The 24281-nt window shown below is 41.1% G+C and overlaps 2 protein-coding genes across 5 annotated transcripts in view; both read left to right on the top strand.

Moving 5' to 3' along the window:
• The first annotated feature begins 709 nt into the window (after positions 1–709).
• aqp10a (aquaporin 10a) lies at positions 710–5981 on the top strand. The gene is made up of 6 exons (XM_082552356.1): positions 710–902; positions 2505–2631; positions 3009–3146; positions 3229–3347; positions 3426–3643; positions 5254–5981. Exons 1-6 carry the CDS (start codon positions 819–821, stop codon positions 5417–5419), a joined length of 852 nt encoding a protein of 283 aa, XP_082408482.1. The 5' UTR covers positions 710–818; the 3' UTR covers positions 5420–5981.
• Positions 5982–9589: 3608 nt separating this feature from the next.
• atp8b2 (ATPase phospholipid transporting 8B2) overlaps positions 9590–24281 on the top strand; it is a 29365-nt gene continuing 14673 nt past the window's right edge. The window contains exons 1-12 of one of the 4 annotated variants that reach the window (XM_082552401.1): positions 9590–10372; positions 12992–13059; positions 20216–20274; positions 20373–20486; positions 21688–21786; positions 21864–21925; positions 22058–22130; positions 22496–22566; positions 22680–22759; positions 23247–23405; positions 23484–23572; positions 23767–23963. In XM_082552401.1, coding sequence (XP_082408527.1) covers positions 13035–13059; positions 20216–20274; positions 20373–20486; positions 21688–21786; positions 21864–21925; positions 22058–22130; positions 22496–22566; positions 22680–22759; positions 23247–23405; positions 23484–23572; positions 23767–23963 — 1028 coding nt within the window. In that variant the 5' untranslated portion in view covers positions 9590–10372; positions 12992–13034. Of the gene's footprint in view, positions 10373–10442; positions 10569–12991; positions 13060–20215; positions 20275–20372; positions 20487–21687; positions 21787–21863; positions 21926–22057; positions 22131–22495; positions 22567–22679; positions 22760–23246; positions 23406–23483; positions 23573–23766; positions 23964–24281 lie in introns of those variants that run through there. The other 3 variants (XM_082552400.1, XM_082552398.1, XM_082552399.1) reach the window with 3 other exon arrangements.

Genomic DNA, 24281 nt, shown 5'->3' with positions numbered 1-24281 from the left:
AAATCCGTGATAGACTAATTTAATAGATTTGACAATCCATTCCCAATCCTGCTAAATAACCATTTGACATATTTTGGAGACCGATTTTTCAAAACAAATAAATAAATAAAAAATATTTAGCCGTCATTTCATGCTAACTGATAATGTTCCCTTTAACGATACTTGGTTTTCTTGTATATCAACACACTTAGAAACTTGCTTTAGCTGCATGTAAACACGAAGCTTTCTTCTCCAAAAGAATATTCCTCATTACTTTACGTTCGTGCACAAAGCATATTTATATTTTTTGTTTGTTTTTGATTTGTATGGTATTTCTAAAGGTTAAAAGCCAAATTAAAGCAGTGCTTCAGTACACCTGCACAGAAGCGACTTTTATCTGCTCCCTTATTCACGTGGAGTCGCCACAGCGGGCAGCTTTATTCAACCTGAATAAAGCGACCAAATTAAGCGAAGAGTCGAGCCTCGAGGAGCTTTCCTTTGTTAGGGAAATGCGTAAAACACTATTCTCACACACACACTTTGTCATAAAACTATCTCGGCGGCTTCTTCCGAGTAGTCAACAGGTATCTGTATTAAGTAATATCTCTTGGCTTTATGGTGTCTGTTTATGTATCAGTCTTTAGCTGGGCCAATCACGCTCACTGCGCTGGCCAATCGTGAGGTGAGACGACCGAGTAAACGAGTAGTGTTTGTCCAGCTGTGAATAGAGAGCAGTAGGTAGAGGGTAGGGGGGCGGTGGGATACAGTGACAGAAGCACTCAGTTGCCACTGTGCTCAGCGGGGTGAGATAAGTGGAGGCCTTTCATTTCACTCCGGCTATGTTGAAGCTACGCGCAATGAGGGTGAGGTGTCCCCTCGTGCGAGAGTGCATGGCCGAATTTTTGGGAACTTTCGTCTTAATGGTGAGTGACTTTGAGTTGGATTGTAATTTTCAAAATCAATCAAACGGGTTTTTTAAAAAAAAAAAAAATCAAAGCTGGAAAACAGTTTAGAGAAAGAGGAGTTGAAATGTGTATATGCATATCCCAAACCCTGGACAATTATCCTTTAATTTTTCAGGTTTATTATTTTTTAATTTTCTAAATTTATGCATAAAACGTGTAAGTAGCTTGAGTTTGATTTTATACCCTCACATTGACTGAATGTTTACGGAATCAAACAGCTCTCGAAAAAAAAATGAAACTACATAATAGCATCAGATTAAAATTGTTTTTCCCACTGTATCGGATGATTTGGGTTATTTTGCAGGCACAGGACCTGAACACCTACAGTCATTGAGTAGATCACAAGGTCCTGTGTATACCAAAGTATTCTAGAGTCAAATGTGAGGCCACCTGCTCAACAGTTCAAGCAAAAGGGCAATGATCCCAGCACAGCAGCAAATCTACAGCAGAATGACTGAAAATCAAAATGATCAACATGCTGCAATTTCAAGTCAAAGTGCAGACCTCAAGCTGTTGCGAGACCTTAAGAGAGCTGTGCATAAAAAAATACCCACAATGAGCTGAAGCAATATTTTAAAGGCTGGGGGAAAAAATCCTCCACAATGATGTGGGAGACTCATAAACTGATGACTAATAGTCATGGAAAATTATTACTTCAAGTTATTGCTGATAAAGCTGGCTCACAAGCTACTGAAAGACTGGGAGCTTTCAGTTTTAAACAGTACTGCAGAACCTGTTTTGTGAAAACTTGTCACATGACTTTACATCTATCACTAAAACTAAGGCTGAAGCCAGGTGAAGGTAATTTTCTTAAAAATAAAATAAAAAATTGCTTCCTAGAATGGGATTTATAAGGTGTTCTCAGTCTTATCTCTCTCAAGCATGTTTGTTTTCTGTAGGAATCAAAGTCAGCTCTGCAAGACATAAATGAACTAATCTGAAAAATGCAGGCGTATGAAGTTAGATACATAAATTGATGTAATGCATTTAAAGAAAGCACAATCCATATGAGTTGAAATTGAAACCCTTAATTGTGCCACATGTCTAAAACAGTTTTCACCTGACTGCAGAATCTCTACTGAGATTTTATTGGGAACTTTGCTTGGAGTTAGAACAGATTACAATAATTTATGCTTGTATATCAAATATTAAAAAGATTAAAATGAAGAAAAAGATCAAAAAAATATTAAAAAGAAGTTATATTTGCAGCTTACGTAATTTTCTACATAAATCTTCTCATCTGTGGTGAGATCACAATGTAACAGCCATACTGTCCCTTACATGGTCATTCAGATAACACGGGTCATTACAAAGTCTAAAGAGGAGGGCATTAAATTACACTTTAACAAGAACAAATTTGTCTCTGTTTATCAATTAGTTAGTCAAGAAAGATATACTGAAATTTGCTCATGTGCTTTCCTCTACGTCTATTTAAGTTAGTTTTGATGTCGGGATTTTTAGCTGTGGAAAATCTCGTTTCTTTGTTCACCTGAGTTTTGCAGTAACTTCTGACTTCTCATGCACCTTCCACCTTCTCTGTCCTCTTTATCTGCAACAAAGCTCTTTGGCTGTGCTGCTGCTGCACAAGTAAAAACCAGCAATGAGACTAAAGGCCAGTTTCTATCTGGCAACATGGCCTTCTCTGTGGGAGTTATGTCAGCCATGTATCTCACCAAGGGCATCTCAGGTAAAAATTAAAAGATATCCATAATGGGCACTAACATTTCCTTTTTTTTTTTTTTACATAGTATTACATTTAAACTCATTACAATATGCTCTGCACAGTCTAAAATCCCTCAGGTAATTATGACTTTTATTGCAGTTATTAAATGAGTACACAAAATTTATCACCAGAGCTCTTTACAAATAAGATAATAGATAATAATAAATTATCTACTTTCTTTTGCAAAGTGTTTGCTTTGGCTCATACCTATGACAATCCACTGTTATATGATAACACAGATAATCAGAGACACGATCACCTGCCAGTGTGTCTAATTACCTTCATTTTTAACTTTCACCTTCCTGTATCCTTCTCCAAATATGTACCCTACATCCCTGCAGGTGCCCATCTGAACCCAGCGGTGACCCTGAGTTTCTGTGTTTTGGGGAAGGTGTCCTGGTCGAGGCTCGTGCCCTATTCCCTCTCCCAGGTGGTGGGGGCTTTCGTGGCGTCGGGGGTTGTCTATCTCGTCTACTATGGTTTGTCTTTTTAATTTTTGTGACATATAAATAAAAAAATTAGTTTGTTTTGTTTCCTGCAACACCTCTGTTTCGGTCGCAGATGCCTTAATGACTTTTAGTGGAGGAGTGTTGACTGTGTACGGCAGGAATGAGACTGCCTCAATATTTGCCACATACCCCTCTGACTACCTTTCTGTGGGCAGAAGTTTCTTTGACCAAGTGAGTATAATTATTAACAGGATTGGATCTTTTAGCAGCTGCTCCCGTACCCAACGTAATGAGTTGACATTTCATTAGGTAGTGGGCACCGGCATGTTGCTGTTGTGTATCCTGGGTTTGGAGGAAAAGAGGAACACCCCGGCTCCCTCTGAGCTGGTTCCTGTTGTAGTGGCAGCTGTCGTTCTGGGGATCTCCATTTCAATGTCGGCTAACTGTGGTGCTGCCATAAATCCTGCTCGGGACCTGGGGCCTCGCCTCTTTACCCTAGCTGCAGGCTGGGGGACTGAGGTCTTCACGTAAGTATCTTATCTGCTTAAGTTATTGGTTTTATTGAAACTTTGTTTATGTCTTAATTTCACAAAAGTATGTCAAAGATTGTTGGACAATGGAAGAGTTATCCTGAGGGTTTTTCCATGAAAAAGCTGTTTTCTCTTTATAATCTTATGATCATCTGAGACGTGTGGTTCCACAAATGCTCAGTGCACAGTGTCTTAAACACTTAAAGCTGCGTTATAACACTATGGGCAGAAAAACAGCAAAACAGGCCAAGAGAAACACAAATTTAACACAAGATCAACATGTAAGGCTTTTATTAAATAGACAAAGAGGAATTCATCTCATCTGAGTTGAGTTTATAGCTTCTTGATTAATTATTATCAGGCCTTTCAGCTTATTGTTCAGCTGTATTCGAAATAACAGATTGTTTTTGTTACTGATCGCAGTAACGCGATTACCCTTTCAAGTAACGAGTAAAGGAAGGGATTACTATTGCAAAAAAGGAATTAGATTACTGTTACTTTCCCATAAGCACGCTGCGTTACTAGACCGTGATTTTTTTTTTTTTTTCCGAGAGTGTCTCATGACAATGATGTAAGCGCGTGCGATGTTCGTGGTAACGGACGTGTGCAGATCAATGATCAACCATGGATAATATATAGAGGGTGGAAGCACTGACATTACTTTGAGTTTGATTATGTAAAAAGTGACAAAAACATTAGCGTACGCTGTATGATGCGTGGGAAGAAAACTTCTTTTTACAGCGAAAAAAACTCCCTAAACTTCTGAGCAAGTACCCTAGCACGCTGCCACGGGAATGTGAAATTCACAGAGAAACCCCCGGATCCTCCCACTGGCATGACCGCTACGCCACCGGGCAAACCCCCGCCTGCTCCGCTCCTGCTAAACAGGTTTAAATAGATTTAAGAGCAACAGGACGACGTAGTCTTTGATTTTATTTATTTTCTGCTATGTTTTACTTGCATCTCTTTGAAAGAGTGAGTGTAAACACAAAAAATAGTTTTATTTATATGTTGGAATATGCAGAAAATAGGTTTAAATGTTAAACAAATTTCTTCAAGTCAAAGACTGTTGCATATAATTTTTTTTTGCTAGATGCAATGTGCATAAAGTTAAAAGATTAAAACAATTTTTATAAAGAGACTTTCATTTGATTACATTTTATATGATGGAGTCTGCAGAAAAAACTAGAATTGGGCTGAAAGGCCTATTGCTTTATTACTTTTTCAGGTTCCTTATCATGTTTTTTAAAAAGTAACTAATTAATTCTGAAAATAAGTAATCATTAAAGTAACGGGATTACTTTTTTGGAGAAGTAATCCCTAATTACTTTTTCAAGTAACTTGAACAACACTGCTGATGGCTGCAGACAGATTAATCGGACCTGGTTTTCTATGGAAATGATCTTGATGGAAGGTGTCGACCTACAAAACAAAAACTGCTGATCTTAGACTAAAGAGCTCTGAGTGAAGTTTGATATTTAAATATTTAATATGCTACTCTCTGGGGGTTTTTCACTGTGATAAATTCTTCTATCGAAGTAAAACCTGTTAAAAATAATGAATCTGCACTCTTTAACCGTGATGTCCTGCTGCTCTTTGTTCTGCAGGTGTTACAACTACTGGTTCTGGGTACCATTGGTGGCTCCGCTTGTTGGAGGCGTTTTCGGTAGTTTGATGTATCTCATCTTTATCGACTGGCAGCTGCCTGACCCAGACCAACTTGAGAGGATTTCCACCATCAGTGAAAAACTTGCAAAAAAGGAGATGAGTTAAAGGCTGTGAATTTTTAAAGTTTAACGCTGAAACTACTTTTCTACTGTTAGAAAAAACAAAAAGGAATATCTTCTTTCAAATGATGTAGCTGTTTGCTCCTTAAACACAGCCAGCAGAGGTGTGTGTCAGTCATAAGATAAAGCTGTTTGTTTACAATGAAATGTGTGTTTAGTATAATAATCACTGTGTGTCCTTTTTTGACTTTGTAGCTGGGAAAACTGCTAGCATGTTCACCTCGTTGTAAATCAGATATAGAGGACTGTGTAGATTTAAACAGTGAAATCCATCTTAGTTCTTTTCTGGGGGGCGGGATCTCATCGGAGTAGATGGTTTGTTTTTTTTTGCGGGCGTTTATTTGAAGTAAATGTCACTTTTAAAATAATTTGGTTTTAATTTAGTTCAGTGGACTCACAATAATGCTTACGACCTCATGTAACTAATTGGTTTAAATGGAAAGAGGTCAGTAACTTGAGTGATATATAAAAAGAGCATCTTGGAGAATTTCTTAGGAGCAAAGTTGGTCAGAGATTTACCAACCTGCAAAAAAATTAATTTGTGGAACAATTTCAGAATAATGCTCCACTTCAGGTTTTTATTTGTAATATCAAAAAATCCAGAGAAACCTCTGCCTGAGAGTGTGTCACAGTATGCGGCAGCACACTGTACGAATTTGCGAAGAGGACCCAAAATGCAGACATCAAGGAACGTGGACAAAACTTGAATGTTAACAGAAAGTGAGCCGTTTATTAAGGCTGGTGAAAACTACACGAAACAAAAGGTGGCGATGAAGCTAAAAAATAAACTGGGGAAACTAAAAAAAAAAAAAAAAACATTAAAAAACAAAACATAAAACCTGATGTGGATACAAAGATACCTGGAATCTGGAGCATGAAACACAATGTGGCACAAAGGACAAACAACCTGACAAAGAATGAAGAGAAACACAAAGACTAAATACACACAAGAGTGATTAGGGGAAGTGGAAACACATGGGGAAACAGCTGACACTAGTCTGACATAACACAAAGGAAGCAAAGCTGGCTACACTGACATAGGATGCAGACCTTCAAAATAAAGCAAACAGAATGGAAAGCAGACATGACAATACAATTTCACAACATGGACAAGAAGACAAGAAACATGACAGACTAACGCAGAAGACCTAAGTGAAACATAAACTAAAGGCAACCAAAAGATAATCAGATTTACTCAACATATAAAGGGATAACTTAAGAACTCAAACTGAACACGCTGGGTCAGAGACGCAGGATCGTGACAGTGTGAAGCTCAGTACTAGATGACTGTAATCTTCAGGCCCTTTTGGGTGTGATATTTTTTTGTCATGACAATCCCTGCAGGGTCTCAGGAACACTTCCAAAAATCGCTGTCTGTGAACACAGTTCAACCTCCTGTCCACAAGTGCAGGTTACAGCTCAATAACTGCAAAGAAGCTGTCTGAACGTGATCCAGCATGTTCTTTGGGCCAAAGCTCATTTAAAGAGGACTCGGGCAAAGGGTAAAGCTGTTCTGTGATCAGCAGAGAGGGATTCTGGGATCAAACAGCCTCACACCTCTGCAGACTTTGTTCTGTAATATTTCACGCCTTGCAATGATATTAAGACATCAACTATGAGTGTTCACAAAATGTCCTTACCCATTTTTCATGCGTGCCATGTTGTCTGCACAGCCGACAGTTCAATAAACCCTGTGTTGATTACAGATTGTGGTTATGTCCTGAAACAAATGGCAGTTGCATTAGATAACTACAGAGCACTTTATGAGCCAACCTGCTTCTTTAATGAGAATTATGGCTCATTAAAGAAGCAGAAGCTCATCAGTGTTCACTGACAGTATTCTCATTAAAGGTAGTGCATGACTCAGTGTCTTTCGAACCTCTATGTCCTGTGGATGTCAAATGATATAAATGGTCTAAACATACAACGTATGTTGGCGGCGACGTGGATGATGTGGATGTGCCCGCCCACTGCTGCGGCGGCTAAAGAGACACGACATACAAAAGCAACATGGACACATGGGAGACGAGAAACAGAACCATGAATACTATTAAATCAAAGGACACAAATTAAACCAGATTCACACAGTCCAAAAGATAAACCCTGGATCACTTGACCAAGGGCCATGACACTATCACACAAAATTTAAAGCTGTTCTTTTAAGTAAATAAACGAAGCAGTAGGGAAATTTAATATTTGTTTTTTTTTTATTTTTGATTTGCAGCTAAATACACCTTTTTTTTAATTTTTTTTATTTGCAGCTTTTTGTGCTCCCTATCAAGTGAACCCCTCACCTGAAATAATTTAAATAAAATGACATTTTAAAGAATAAACCCCAACAATCAAATGATCCCCTATGAACAAGCACTGGGCAACGGTGGCCAGGAAAAACTCCCTTTCACAGGAAGAAACCTGAGGCAGAACCAGGTTCAAGAAGGGGCAGTCATCTGCCGCGACTGGTTGGGGGGTGAGGGGCAAAATAAAACTTAAAGGAGAGCACTGCATAGTTATCGGAGGTTGGTGTAGTTGGTGGACCGTGGTTGGAAAGCAGGGGAGGTGGACGCACCTGAGCGCCAATCTGCAATCATGCCTATATGGTCAGGTCTGTCGTGCGTCTTTCACAAGATTATAAACAGGGGTGCACATAAGTGGTCCGCAGGTGCGCATCAGTTATAAACACAATGCCACAGGGAGCAGCTGGGTCATTCACGTCAGGTGGACATCTTTGAGAAGACCCAGAAAGCTGCAGGAACAATAAGGGCCGCTGTGGCAAGACCTAAACCTACTTTAAGTAGGCATTTGGCACCACGATGCCACATACCAGTACCCTGAACCTCATCCTGAGGTGGTTGAGCAACAGGAGTCTCAAGTCCCTCAGGTTCAGCAGCATTTTTGGTTTTTGAAAACTGTAATTCTTCCACTTGACACTGAATAGTTTTCAAAGCTTTCTCGAGATCTGCATTCCGTTTCTTTAGTTCATTTCTCTCGCTTTCAGCCTTGGACAGCTGAACAACAATGGTGTTGTTCTGTTCAAGGAGAAACTCTTGCGTTTCCTCAAGTTCATGCACATTTTGCTCAAGTGCTCCAATCTGCAGTGTTATCTTTACGGGCACCCCCTCTATCTCGCTTATGCGAATTTTCTTTTTGGGCTCCATGCCCTGGACTATTCCTCTCTCCCCTGAGTTGGACGGTCCTTCCTCTCTCGTTTCTCTGTGAGACACTGAATTGCTGGACGGTTCCTGTGACATTTCTATAAAAGTTTCGCAAAAAACAAAACAAAACCGCTAACTGAATAATTTAAGTGTTAAACTGTTCTCTTTCCCAAGGATTCCTGGCTTGCGAAAACAACAAGGTGTTTCTTGAAATGCCGAGTTAAAGAAACTGGGGTCTATTTATAGATTTTTCTGGCAGCGACCGTGACGTCAGCCATGACGTCAGCTCTCTTCGATCCTTTGATCCTTTGATTCGATCAAAGGAGGACTAAGCCAACTAACCAACCGTCCTCGGTTTTACTATATTCCGACAGAGGATCCATGTGTGTGACGTCATTCATCCCCGTACTGCTGCTTTGTGAGCTCACAGACAGGACAGACAGCGCGTAGCAACGCGCCTAATGATGTTTAAAGGATCCCGAAGCGCAAGTCCATCTTTTCAGACAAACTGCAAAAGAAATTTCCCTCGTAATGACCATAGCTGGACTGGCCATCGGCCCACCGGGCAAGGTGATTTTTCGTGGAATTACAAAAATCTATTGAATCATATTTACTTTGGTGGAAAGAAAAAAAATATATACCGTTTGGGTATATTTATACCTGACTGAAGTTTGAATTTCAATTTGTCCACAATTAAAGCTGGTCTGCACACATTGTTTTTTTTAAAGGCAATTACGTTTTTCCTGGTATTTTGATAGTGCTGTTTGTTTTAAATGGAGCTTGTAATATTTGACCCTCAAATGAAATATATTTCCTCTATATCATAGAGAGGGCTGCCTTTACACCACCACCATCTTGGAGCTGTTCTGCTGGATTACTCGGGTACTAAGTAGAAAGTAGTAGTACATTCATGTTGAAATGTAAGCAGAAGTTTTAGACCTCATAGGCAAAAATGAGCCAACTTAATGGAATATGCTGTTCTTTTCGCCTTTGTGAAGCTCAACTGAGTCGGGCACACATTACAATGTTAACTTCAAAAGTGTCCAAGAATAATTCAGAATGAATAGTTATACGTTTCAATGTAATGCACCACTTTTAGGCTGAACCCTTAAATGATTAAACCCGAGGCAAAGTCTCAGTAATGTTGACCAGAGTTTTCCAAAATAAGTTGGAGCAACTTGTAGCAAAGCAGCCACAAATCTTCACTATAAATAATTCATCAGAAAATCCGACTTCCCACACCTGGTAGTATGAATGAGTGGAGGCTTACAAAGATGTTGGAGGAGATGGCGCTGACAGACCTGTAGAGGGCGATATAACACAGAGACCAAATAAAACGCTTGAAAGGCGATGAGGTGTGTTCAGGCTGCTGAGGGAAGGAGCGACTGTTTATCAAGTTTAAAGTGTTAAAAACGGGTAGCGTGCCGTCAGCACGTGCAAACAGCATGAGTGAAATGCCGCAAGACTGTGCTGCCACATTAAATACAGAAGTAAAACACCTATGGGTTGTCCGGTGTGATGTTGGCTTCCTGATTGCAGGAAGTTCAGAGAGAGGAGAAAGTGAAGGAGGTGCAACCCCTCCTCCTGCTCCTTCTTCTCCTCTCCGGCAGCTGAAGCCAAACCCTCCCTTACCTCTGCACGGTGCCTGTCTCCCCCCTCCCACCTCACTGGCCTTTATCATATATCACATAGCGTCGCCTCTTCATCCCCCAGACCTCATCATGACCTCAGCGACAGGAGCAGCGAGGACGTCTCCAAAACCCTGTTTATAACGCAAAGTTGCCAAGGTAAGATCCCTATGCTGGTCTCTCTTAGCTTTGGGTAGCTGCTCCCTATCATCATCTTCTTCTTCTAACATGGTCATGAGGATTTGCTATGCAGTCTCTTTATCCTCTGCAAATATTGACGCGAGTCTCGCTTTTCTTGTGAAGCGTTCAGCTCTCATTGCTGCTCCAGTGTGACCAGGCTCATCCTGTACAGTAGGTACGGCTAGTTTCACCCTCACACCTCTGCAGTAGAGTTCCTGTATGTCGGTATTAGTCATAATAACATTTCCAAACTCAAAGTGAAACTCAGTCCCGCCACTGTGGCGAGCATCACTAGACTGAAAGCATTCGCTCTTAAGGTTACTTAAACCAGGGCCGTGAGCTTTGTGGTACACTAAGCTTACTTAATAAACGACTACATCCAAGGCAGAGCCTGATGGCTTTTACCTATGATAGCATTATTTTTAATGGGATGCTGTGCAGCTATACTTAAAGCTACATCAGTGTTTATTTACATACTTGTGGAGAGGAGCAAATATCCTAAAGCACACAGATAATGTCCTGAGTGCGTAAGCATACAGTGGAGGATATTAAACCAATGCTGTGCTTTTTATTCCTTCTGGAAGTTGCCTCAGTGGCATACAGCAGTGTTGTTGCTTTTTCTTTGAACAGATTGCATTGTCAGTAGACAGCGCAACATGTTATTAGCAAGTTAGTATTTATTATGGTATCAAACAGATTAGTCTTATAATGGTGTTGAATCAGACAGGCATTGTGTAAAAGAAGGTTACAGCCTGCACAGCCTGTTATCAGAACATCAAGTGTATGCTGGTTTAACTCTGAAAGTGTTCCACTTTGTTGGCTTCCTGATGACATTGTTAATAAAAGGCAGCTTTGTGGTGTTTGTAACATTACTGTGATAGAACATAATGCAGATTTCATGTGCGTAAGGTGTGCTATAGCGGTGCCAGTGCTTTGCCTGCAGAATGCTTTGATGTGACCATGTGTAGAGGAGGCACGGGGACTATAGCACATACTGGGAGCAGATCATTTCAAAGCGATGCACCGCCTACAAGACACGAGGAAAAACCAAGTCATTTAATTTTGCCTCAGGAAATATATAGCCTGGTCTGTTAGCAGGCTCATTACATAATAACCTAACTTTGTTAGTTATCTTTTAATCTTTTGCTGTTTCGGTTTCATGTTCTGGGCTTCCTTACGAAAGTTGTGACGTGAAAGTGGTGATCTTGAGATTTATTTCAGCAGGCTTGCATGCAGCTATAGAAAAATAAGTGATTGCAATACATTATTGAAAAGAACTGTAAAATCTGTTCTATAGCATGGATCAAATTGAACCTAGCAGGTCCCTTCTGACCATTTCCCTAATTACATCCCAGCAGGCTGAGTTATTATCCTGCTGTATCTCAAGTTTTAGCTTTTTAGGTGATTAACAACACTGTAAAATAGCGTAATAATGAATTTCCGAGCTTCAAATCCTCTAATACATCAGCCTAAATCCAGCAGGAGCAAAGAAAGGAATTCTGCTCAGAGGCCAAGAAAGGTGTTTGGATATTTACTGTGCCCTCACTCCCCTGGCTGCCAGCGTTATTTCATAATGGCATTTCTTGGGTCCTGTGGGTTATAGAAGATGCCACTCACAGATGGAGAGTGTGTGTGTGTGCATGTTTGTGGAGAGATGTGCAAGAACATGGCAAACACTCTCACTCATTAGTACCTGTTAGAATTATAAATGGGTGGTATATATAGGGTGGAAAGTGAGCAGAGGACATGGAAAAAGGGGACTGTACGTCAGGCTGAGAGATAATGTTGGGAACTCTAGCTGAAAACTGATCAGCTCAGCTCACATGGAGAAAAACAAAGCAGCTCTTTCTCAGGAGTATTGATTAGATCCTGGCTCCCAGTCAGCTACCCCTGACTGTCATATTGTGTGTATCTTGTAGTATCCACAACAAAGGCAAGGCAAAGATTATAATGCCTCACCTGTCATGCCTTTTAGCCTATGTACTTAGCTGTGGCAAAAGAGTGAATAAAAGCAGTGAGGTGTGTGATATTAATAGGTCAGCATAAATGATGACAGGAGAGAAGAGAAGATGCTTAACTGTGCTATGCATGCAAAAAATGCTGCTCCATTACTCTCTTTGATCCACTATAGGGAGAGGCTGACAGTGGATCTGGCCCCAGCCACCAGAGACAGTGTGCTACAGAGACAGATGCAGCTCTCTGTTGAATGTCACATCCTCGTTATGGCTCAAAAGAGACCAGAGAGAGCCTGGTGTGTGTGTGTGTGTGTGTGTGTGTGTGTGTGTGTGTGTGTGTGTGTGTGTGTGTGTGTGTGTGTCGTGTTGTGCAGTGGTTTTAATGCTCGACTGATTTTCACTGTCTAAATGGGAGGGCAAAGCTGTGAAAAGAAAAAAAAAAGAAACATTACAGTAAGTAGGTTGCATCACCTGGCCGTGGTTTGGCTTGAAACTGAAAAAGCTATTTCCCTTCCACGCACAATCACATTTTTATGGCTCCCATTTCACTTTTTTTTCCTGCTCGTGCTCTGTAGACGGTCAGCTCTGTAGTCTCCCCTGTATCCTCCTCAGTCTCACCCACCTCCCTTCTTTCCCTTGGCAGACAGTCCCATGGGCCAGAGCAGAAGGACGCCAGCAGAGTGGAGATGTTCAGAAAGAGGCCTCCCCCAGGTCAGTACATTAATCACATCTGCAGTTAAACTAGTTTCATCCAGTGTGGCTTGACAATGAGAAATGCAGTTAACCAAATGACAACGTAGACATGGAAGGTGTGATGCATGCTGCTCGATAGCAAGAATGCATTCACATATTTATCTACAGGCAGAAACAATATGCTGGAAAACAAACATTCAATACATTTCAGACTATCATAATGTATTAAACAGCACTTATTACTGAAGCTCATCTGCAGATTCCCAGACAGACAATGTATTATGACACCAGTTCTCTGGAGGGGAGGGTGGGGGCTCTAAAACAACCAGATGGAAATGACTGAAAGATAGAAGTTTTTACAAACACTGGCCGAACACAGCTTTAGCCTTCAGTTCAATTCAATTTTGTTTATATTTCACCAAATCACAATAACAGTTGACTCAAATGACTTTATATTGTAAGGTAAAGACCCTAAAATAATAGAGAGAAATCCCAACAGTCAGACAACCCCTTCTGAGTAAGTACTTGGAGAGAGTGGGAAGGAAAAACTCCCTTTAAACAGGAAGAAACCTGCAGCAGAACCAGGCTCAGATTGGGGGATCCATCTGCCACAACTTGTTTTACATCGTTTGACAGTATCATTGAATGCTTCTGTGGTTAATAAAACAAAGGAGGTTTCCAAATTATTACTAAATTAACTATATAAGTTATTTATAGCTTACTGATTGCTCTTAAACCCGGTGGGGCAGCACATTGGTTGCTTTGTGTGTGGACTTCGCATGTTATCGCTGTACCAGTACGGACTCTCTCCTGGTATTTATTGTCTTGTTGTCTAGTAATTTTATTTGTTCTATACGCTGCTGTGAGAAAGACTGCCATCGAAAAGACTTTCATTGTACAAGCTGCACAATGACAATAAAGAATCTATCTATATAGTAGTAATGTTCTAGTTTGGTTACTGTGGGGTTATAAATATGGCTGTAGGTGTGAATGGTTGTTAGCCCTGCAATAGACTGGCAACCTGTCCAGGATATACCTTGCCCTGCATCAGCTGGAATAGGCTCCCAGCCTCTCGACCCTGAACTGGATAGATGTTAAAAAAAACAAACACTTGGGAATAACATTCTTAAACCTGACTTTTGTGTGTGTGGCATTGATGTAGATGTATGGTAATGCCTAACTCAGGCTCCAAGCACCGAGAGGCATTTTAGCCATGAGAAGTCACTTTTCAGACCTCAAAAAAGTAATTGGGAAAAGGCCAAGTGTCTCAGGTATGTGCTAAGTCCGCACAGAACCAGAGTACTAGTTCAAGCTAGTGAACACTAACAAAGGATCTCCAAACAAGTCATATTGTCCCCTTTTCTCATTTCTCATTTCCTGCAATTTCATTTCCTCTCATCTTGGTCCTTCCCATCAGAAAGATGAACAGAGGAGGCAAGGGAGAGAGAGCACTTTAACAAAATGAGACATTCTGGAGCCGTAACCCAATGTGAAAAGATTTTTAATCAAACCCACACAAACTGTGAAGGCCTGAAAGTTTGATCACACAGTTAAATAACTGAACGGCGTATGGACTGAAAGGACTGTAGAGTTTGTTGCATATATTCCAGCTGTGTGACACCGCTTTTATAAAGCGCTCCTGCAAAGGATACATCTTTCCTGGCAAGCCTCCTCTCTCCTCAGTCCTCCAGATGCATTTTAGGAGCTGAGACGTCCTTCAGTGAGGTGCACTGACATGGATTTCAGGGCCAGAAGCAAGACGACAGAGGAAAGGGGAGACTAGGAGGGACAGATTATAGAAAGTGAGAAATGAGAAAAGTTCTCTGTTCTCACAGTCTGACGGTTTCGTAAAGCGTGTGTTTTGACTGCAGTTGATGCTCGTTTGGAGAAGAGGCACTGGTGTAAGCAGAAAATGCTAATTATTAGAATACAAGAAAAGAATAGAGATTAGGTACAGGTGAAACACGAGGTTTACGCACGGTAAAAACCTGACTAATGTTGAATGAATAAATTAATTAATGAATTGCCATCATTGATTAGGTGGTAAGTGGACTATGGTATTTATATACTGCCTTTCTATTCAATTTGAGCTCTCAAATCACTTTCTACTGCAGTCTCATTCCCCCAATCACACTCAGAGTCATACAGAAGTATTAGCCGTGCTTTTATCTATCTTTCCCTAAGCCTTCACACGATCTGTGTGCGCTCATCTCTGAAAAGAAAAAGTCAAATCAGAGCTCGTGATCTCTGAATACAGGACGCCTGCAGATGCTGATCAAAGTGAAGTGGTTTCATCAGTGATGCATTGCAGGTCATTAAAGAGACTGCCATAATGTCATTGTTGTACCTTGCCGTCATCAGTCCCCATCCATAATTCCTGCCCCGTCAAATCAGTTCTGATAGGTGTAAACTAACTCTTCATGTGCCAAAACAACCTGCTGTTTGTAGAGGAAGTTGCCTGTTCGCCCCCCGCAGTGCTTTGTTTTGGTTTCTTAGGCTCATGCTTCACATATAGATCAGGGAGAGCCTCAGCCTCAACACGAGGATCGCCGCTCAGCACGTGCCCGGGCACCTGTCTGGCCCTTCCCACTGCGGCACACCTTCTAACGTTAGGATCACGCAGGACACTGAACTCCTGCACCGGACATTTTGGCTCCAAACGACAATTGGACTCCACACACGAAAAAACGACTTTAGATCCAAAATGGCGACCAGTTTCGGCTGTAGGACCCGTGGTGATGCGGCTTCCATGGTAACGCCTCTCGCCTTTGAGATTGCGTAATGCCTACACATCATCAGTGTTTATGTTTCGAATGAGGCTGACATAAAGCACGATGTTCACAGAAAATACAGGTCCGAGCCCTGCGCTTTATTTTCCTAATTAGAAAAAAAGATGACATCACTGATCCCGCGGAAGGAGGAAGACGAATCAGCAAGGGGTGGACATCGCGTGCACGTGTGTATATTTTGGGGGAGGGGATGGAGCAATAAGCAGCAGAGGCTGGGACTGGGACTGAGTCTCTAATCTAACTTGACTGAGCTGGGGCCGGAGCTTCGTGCGCGCGTCCTTGCGGAGACGTGACGGTCAGATGTGGCTGTGACTTGTTACTGAAACAGCGCATAGCCAGCGATTTAAGGAAAAAAAATCATCACACTGTGACTTAAAGAAATTTAAGATGACAGTGCTCAAAGACATCCCGGAGAAATGGTTTCCAGTCGTTCTTTTCCCCCTGCAAGGAAAGAAAAAGAGAGGACTGGATGGAAGAAAATCGAAAAAGAGGCGGACAGGTACGAGTCTGTGCGGGGAAAATTAAGGCTGAAGTTGGGAAGAAGTCTTTACTATCTTCACCGCCAGGAGGCTGTTCATCGTGCAAACTATTTATTTATTTGTTTCCTAATAAATATCATCTCTCATCTTCATCCCATCTGAGTCCAAGTCTCATTCCTGCTGCTTCATCTCTCTCTCACTCTCTTTTGCATATGTGTCATATTACATCTCTGCATCACAGACCTAGTTGGTTTGTTTGGGGTTTTTTGCACTGTAGCACTTTGTGTCATCAATGACTGTTCAGGTTTTTACACATCAGCATTCTCCTAAGATTTAATAACAGAGAGATATCTGTTGTTCTTCTGATTTCACACTTCAGTCTGTATCTTTTGGAGTTGACCCCAACAGCCTTAAACTAGTTGCTTAATCTCAGCTGTTTTCCGGTGTTTCGTGCTGACAGTGAATCATGCCAAACACCAGAGTTTTGCTTGGATCCGGTCTAAATATGTGGCTGATGTTCGTGTCTCTGCTGCATGAGTCCCTGATCAATCTTTCAGGCACCAGCCCTCCTCTGCACTGCTCCATCTGTATTCTTATTCCTTAGGTTAACTATCTCAAATCACCCTGGATGTGCACCTTCATTTGACCTCCACTCCATCATTCTCTGACTGTGTCACTAGCATTTTTTTCCAGCAAATTAGATCACCGTATGCGCTTGCTGGGCTGCACACGACTCTGCTATCCCCTTTTCACCTAATTAGATCAGCCACTGTGAGTGATGCTCACTTCTCTGCAGTCTGATCTGACCCTGACTTAGTTTTAGTCGTGGCAGGGACATTAGTGCTTCCCGTACTGCAATTCACATTGAATGACTGTGGTCGTTATTGTTCCGAATTCAATCTGCACTAAATCTGTTGTGCGAGTGTGTCGCTTGTGGAGACGTAAGGAGATTGTGTCCTCACATGTCTAGCCATGAGCAGAGACAGTGTTAAAGAGACAGGAAGGTAGATGAAACAAAATTAGTGCTTTTGTATTAGGTTACAGTTACTCTTTCTATATGACATTAGTTATTTTAGTTTAAATCAATATATATTAACTCGTTTGTGTCTCAGCCCTTTATAGAAACCTTATGCTGGGAGTAAGGCTGCCACTGAAAGTTTCTCCGTAATGGAGCTTTATAGATTCACGCAGGTTTACTGTATGGTATGCAGCTTGCGTCAGGGCTTCTAATGCCCTTGAAGTTGTCAGAGACATTAAACACTTACTGAGCAGTTTGTTAAAGATGCTCATGCATTTAGGCTGAGGTGTTCAGCTTGCACAGCAGTGGCTGGGACAGACACAGGCTGGTCCTGACTTCACATTGGTGCTTAGCTGGCACAAGGATCTTGGCTTTTCCCACCAGGCTTGGCACTGCACGTCAGACAGATCTCTCTGGTGGACATTTGTCTCAGAAAACAGCACGATGACCTTCGTCTTAAGAGGAGAAATGCCAGAGGGATTGGAAAAGTTTGTGGATTGTGCACAATCACATTCACAGCTTTTTGCATGCACCCAGAAATCTCACATCTGTCAGATAGAAACTCCAAGAAAGAGAAGTTGATGCCTAAAACAATTTTTCTTATGTAACTATTTAGATTTTTTTCTAATAAATCGTGCTACTCAACAACAGCCACAATGACAGATAGGAATATTAAAAACAAAAGTAACTCACTTGCTTTTGGAAACAATGAAAAACAATTTGCCTCTTCCTGGGGGCTTTGTCACACTTACATGCTTTGGATCATACAAACTAATTTTAATAATGAACAAAGTTAACGACTACAGTTTTGTATTTACTTGCGTTAACATCACTGTGGAGGAATTTTGGTCCACTCTTCTTCGTAGAATTGTTTTAATTTAGTCGCACTGGATGGTTTTCCAGCACGTGCAATCTTTTACAAGTCACGCAAAAATATCTCAATCTGGTTTTGTGGCTTTGGCTCAGGAGGTAGTGCAGGTTGTCTATTAATCAGAAGGGCAGTGGTTCAATCCTGCACTTTTTGAGTGAGATACTGAACCCCCAAATTGTTGAATGTTAGATAGACAAATATATTAAAAAAGAAATCGGGAAGGGGCAAATACTTTTTCAGGGCACTGTGCAACAAATTTTGACCATGCTTTTGTTTTCTCGGCCTTCTTTTTCCGGTCCTGGCAGATAGTTACTCTTCACTGAGCGTGGTTCTGCTTGAGGTCTCTATGTGGTAACAGGGAGTTGCCAGCCTAACAAGCACTTTACCGGAAATTATTGCATTGTTGGGGTTATTTCTATAATGTTGTATGGTCTTTGCTTTACAGTGTAAAGCACCATGAGGTGACCGTAGTTGTGAACTGACCTCTTTTTAATAAACCGGAGCAAAATACATTTAAATATGCCAATATTTTATCAACATAACAAACAATGATGTAATCATTTCTGCTAGTGTCCCTCTCATTGTCAGTCTCACTCAACACCATCAGCAATAAGTGGACGTAACGTGTTTTTCTAAATTGACTAAAACCACCCTGACTGGTCTAAAGCCAACCAGAGCTAATCTGTCACATCAGATCTGTCTTATAATCTGACGGTAAAGTGCAGCTCTAATGGGATCACTTTAAGTGGCCTCTGTCTCTTTTGGTGAAGCTGAATACAGCAGGGACAAAGATGTAGGTTATGAGCAGTGCGAAAGCTTCACTGTGCTGCAGAAACACAGGAAACCACAGCGTCTTTGTTTATGTGCCGGCATTTGATTATAGCCTATCAGTTTCTGTTGTGTGATGTCCCTTCCTGTGGCACCTCACTGCCTTTCACAAATCTGTCAAAAGTATGCTAAGGACTGTGCTTTCGTGCACAAAACATGCGCTTGGTCTTGGATATTATTACTTTGGTGTGTGTGTGTGTGTGCAGCCCTGTTCAAAATGACCAGTCATTTCATTTTAAAAGCCACATCATTAATATTAGAAGAGAAGCGACTGGTGTTGGAGGAAGATGAGGAGGGGAACTCCCAAACTACTTTGCATCAGCATAACAGAAACCTAAAAACAGCAATAGGATAAAGTGCAAGGTCAGGAGGAGGGGTGCACAAGAGATTGAGCACAGGAAAAAGAAACGGTCTTAATTTTACTCTCTGAAACTTGGAGACTATACTATGATCTGCCTTTATCGGTGCCTAAACTTTTGCACGCACACTCATGTTTGGTTGCGTGTATCTGGCCACAACTGCACATCTGGTTAATAACAAAGAGTAGTAGCAGCTAACGAAACATCAGCGATGATTGGCCTGCTTATTGGTTTTGCATGCCTCCTGCCTGACACTCTGTATCTATTACACTCAACCAATGCACAGCACAGTCACTGATGTATGAATACATGCTTCAACACTGCCGGCTATTTTCTTCCATACTGACCTGTACAACTGCAATTGCACACAATATAATACAGTATTATATAATAACACTCATACATTCTGAATGTCCATTACCATTAGTAAGTAAGATAGCATCCATAAGTATCTTGTACTTTATATTCTAACCACAATCAAACCTTCTGTTCATACTACTTCATTCATCTTATTTGTTTTTCTATGCTTATTACTCTTTTCTTTTCTTTTAGTGTAGTTATTTATTTTACTGTGAGGGCAACTCACAAAGTAAAACAATCATTGCTCAGTGTAACCACTGTGTTTTGGGGTGTATATGACAATAAACGTCTGGATTTCACTGCTTGATTCCCTCTCTTTTGTTTCCAGGTTTTAGGAAGCTGTGAATAGTGCCGACATTTTTAAACTCTGCAGTTTGCCAAACATGCTAAAAATTCGTCCTTATGCAGACTTACTGCATGTGTTTGTTTTGATGCCTTAATGACTCATCTTGTGTGCTGTGTTTCCGCAGAGGAGGAGAGAAGGGTCAGAGCCAATGACAGAGAGTACAACGAAAAGTTTCAGTATGCCGTAAGAGAGTTTGCTGTTTTCTATTGTACATATTCAAAATATTTATACTCGTAAAGCAATTTAACTGAGAGGTATTTTCTTCTCTCCTAATCCTCCAGAGTAACTGCATCATGACATCCAAGTACAACATCATCACGTTTCTGCCTGTCAATCTGTTTGAGCAGTTCCAGGAAGTAGCCAACACCTACTTTCTTTTCCTGCTCATACTACAGGTGAGAAATCAAAGACAGACAGGAGGCATAAGGGGCACATGATTTTCTAGTTAACGCCCTTAAAGGACCGTGATCAGTAACTGTTAGTTAAAGTTTGGTGGTACAAAATTAGATGAATATTGGTACATTCAAATTCCAAATGGCTGATCTAATCTGTTGTAGAAATGGAAAATAAGCTATTAATAAAAGACTTTCAGGGAAGTAGTGAGCCTCACAGTTTCCTGCACTTGAGAATATGATGAAAAAAAAACATCAATGCGGAATATGAGATCAGTTATTTCATAACAAATCATTTCAAACACATTTCACTGGCAACAAATGCCTCTTGATTATGTCATAATGTCTAGTGGATGGAGTAACATGAAAATTCATACACACAGTTAGCTCATTGTGTGAATGAGGCAAACTATATGCTGTAAGGCCAGACCAGAGGCCCAAGGCCACTTCCCCCTGTTCTCTCCTCTAGCTTTCCTGTCACAATAAAGCCAGAAAAACACACGTGCCAGAGGCTGATCCTTGGAACTTTTTCTGCACACCAGCAGCAAAATTTCATTACGTGCAATACTTTGGTACTGTACTGTATGATTGTAGTGATGGCATGTTATCAATTATCAATATTTTAAATAATAGTAAATGAGTGTGCAATCAAATGATATGCAGGGAAACCTGCACATCATTAGCACGTGACTGTGGGGCAGTGAGGATGCTGATTTTAAGTCCAGGCTAACAGAGCTGCTGTTAATTCTTTTATGTTTTTGCATTTTTAGAAGCCACTGTAAGTTCTCCTGTTCATTAGGCTAGAGATATTGAGTTAGTTGCAATCTTAAACCTTGCTATATAAAATGAAATCATACCCCCTCAGCTCCTTTAAACTCATTTCAAAGCCCCAAAATGTTATATTATGTTATAGTTCAACTAAAAGCAAGGTTTGGTTCCTAACACTCTGGTAAAGTTAGGGGTCTATTATTGAACAAATGCTTATTTTAAAACTACCCAAACAAACCAGTGTACTGTAGCTTTGTTGTTTTTGCCTCCTTGGTACTGTCTCACCACGATTTTGTACCATCAGGTACACTCACCATCATAACAAGCTGTCTTTGATGTGGCTGGGGTTAGACGTAGCTATCTCTTTATCTTACACTGCCTTTGTGTTCCATTTTAAAAGTAATTTGCATAATAAGCTTTGTCTCCCTGTGTTTAGTTGATACCTCAGATCTCCTCCCTCTCCTGGTTCACCACCATCGTGCCTTTAGCTCTGGTGCTGAGCATCACTGCAGTAAAGGATGCCACGGATGACTACGTGAGTATGTTTTCATGCACCACAGGCACAGATACGAGTCTGTATTTCTACTACACGTTACCTTTTGTCATCTCCAGTTTCGTCACAAGAGCGACAACCAAGTGAACAATCGTCAGTCTCAGGTCCTCATCCGTGGCTCGTGAGTCATTACATCTGACAACTTACCTGTTCAGATTTTACCCATCTCTTGATTTAAGAGGTTTCTTAAAATAGAGCAGCATCCGTTACTTTTTTTTTTTTTTTACTGTTTCTCTTCGTTTTGCTCTTCCAGGCTTCAAAATGAAAAGTGGATGAATGTTCGAGTGGGTGATATTATTAAACTGGAAAACAACCAGTTTGTGGCAGTAAGTGTGCACCCAGCACAGAAACAAAAGAAAACATAGTGATCAGTAGTCCAAAAAGGCCCATTTATCCACCATTACACCAGCTTAGTGTTCAGCACCAGCATCTTCTCGTGTTTTTAGACCTCTGTTTGATCATAATAGCTTTCAGTAGACCACAAGCTCTGATGCTAAATGGATTGTAATGCATTATGTGCCTCATTAGAAGTGCTACATTTAATCACTAACATGCTTTCAGTTGCAATTATTCTGCCTTTTCTTGTAGCTGTAATAGATGCAAACAGTCGTTGCTGTGTCATCAGCGCTTTTCTAGTTCAGTCCATGTTGACCGTGCTGATGCTAATCTCAGCTGTTGTATCCATTTTCAGGCTGACCTGCTCCTGTTGTCTAGCACTGAACCTCATGGTCTCTGTTACATCGAGACAGCCGAGCTAGACGGGTCAGAAAACACGCTGCACCTCAACATCTGTTCGCGTGACCAAAAAAAACCTAAAATCTGCAGAAGGAACGCAACACTACATCTAAACTGCTGTGTGTGGTTTTATCTTGCAGAGAGACCAATATGAAGGTGCGTCAGTCTGTGTCAGTGACATCTGAACTTGGAGACCCGAACAACTTGGCTTCATTTGACGGTGAGTTAGGAGGAGAAACTTGTTTTGTCTTTTTGCATTGCAGAATAAGGATTAACGGTCTTCAGCATGCACCAGGAAGCTTGAATCAAATGTTTTCTCAATCATGCTAATGCACATTTCACACTAAAATTCACACATACACACAAACAGAGACACACACTTTCTGTACGGCTCCACCACCAGTGAATGGCAGCCTATCACACAGCCACCGCATCACTGTGTCAGCACATCACACCCACACACTCCTCACCTGCTCGGGAAAATGCATTACTGCAGCAAATCTGCTCACGTTTTGCCTCACATCAGCTTACAAAAGGTGTGTGATCCTCCCTCTGTGCACGTGTTCAGGTGCACGACAACAGCGTGATGTCATCCGGGTGATTAATTCAATTCTAAAAACATAGCAGTGACTGGATTCAGATGACTATGAATGAGCATCTAATTTACATTTGTGTGTTTGCTTGTCCACACTCTTCTTTGTTTGAAGGAGAGGTGGTGTGTGAGCCTCCCAACAACAAGCTGGATCGTTTTTCCGGGACTCTGTACTGGAGAGAGAAGAAATACAGCCTGACCAATCAGAACATGCTCCTCCGAGGATGCGTGCTCCGCAACACAGAGGCTTGCTATGGCCTGGTCATCTTTGCAGGTAGGTGTGTGCATGTTTGCACAGAAAAATAATGCATTTGCTGTATGTTGCAAGTCTTACCCTGTTTCTGTTTGCCAGGCCCAGACACCAAGCTAATGCAGAACAGCGGTCGCACCAAGTTTAAGCGTACGAGTATCGATCGATTGATGAACACACTGGTCCTCTGGGTAGGACATCCCACACTTCTCATTTTCATAGCTCATAACTATTTCAGGACATGATCTCACTGGCTTGAATTTAGTTTCATATATCTACACTACTGATGTATTCTGTTCTAACTTAGGCTTAAATGACTATAGATCTAACTGTAAAATTCATTTATTTAATCTCTACTTTTTTGCCTGTGTCCATTTTCTGTCAGATATTTGGCTTCCTGGTGTGCATGGGTATGATCCTGGCTGTGGGTAATGCAGGGTGGGAGAAAGAGGTGGGGTCCTTGTTCCAGAGCTACCTGGCTTGGGACACTCCTGTGAATAACTTCCTGTTCTCGGCCTTCCTCTCCTTTTGGTCCTACGTCATCATTCTTAATACCGTCGTGCCTATCTCTCTATATGTCAGGTAGGAAGAAAGCAATAGTTCTATAAGAATATATAAATGATGCTTACAGACAAAAACCCTGTGTTTGCCCCTCCCACATATAAACTGGTGTTTATAAAGAAAGAATGTATGGACCTCATGGATAGAATACTGTGCAAAAGTCTTAAGCCAACCCTCATTTCCTCATATTTTGCTTACTTCAGGCTTACTTCATACTTTTTTTAATTGTCTTGAGCAAAAGTGCTCCAGACTTTCTGAAAATCATTTATAGTGTTTCTTTGGACATTAGCTTCTTTTTCACTCATTTTCAGTCCAGTCCGTGTACCTGACAATGTTCGT

The sequence above is a fragment of the Aulonocara stuartgranti genome (genome assembly GCF_965226115.1).
Source record: "Aulonocara stuartgranti genome assembly, chromosome: 11".
Lineage (NCBI taxonomy): Eukaryota > Metazoa > Chordata > Actinopteri > Cichliformes > Cichlidae > Aulonocara > Aulonocara stuartgranti.
This window is presented reverse-complemented; position numbering and strand designations above follow the sequence as displayed.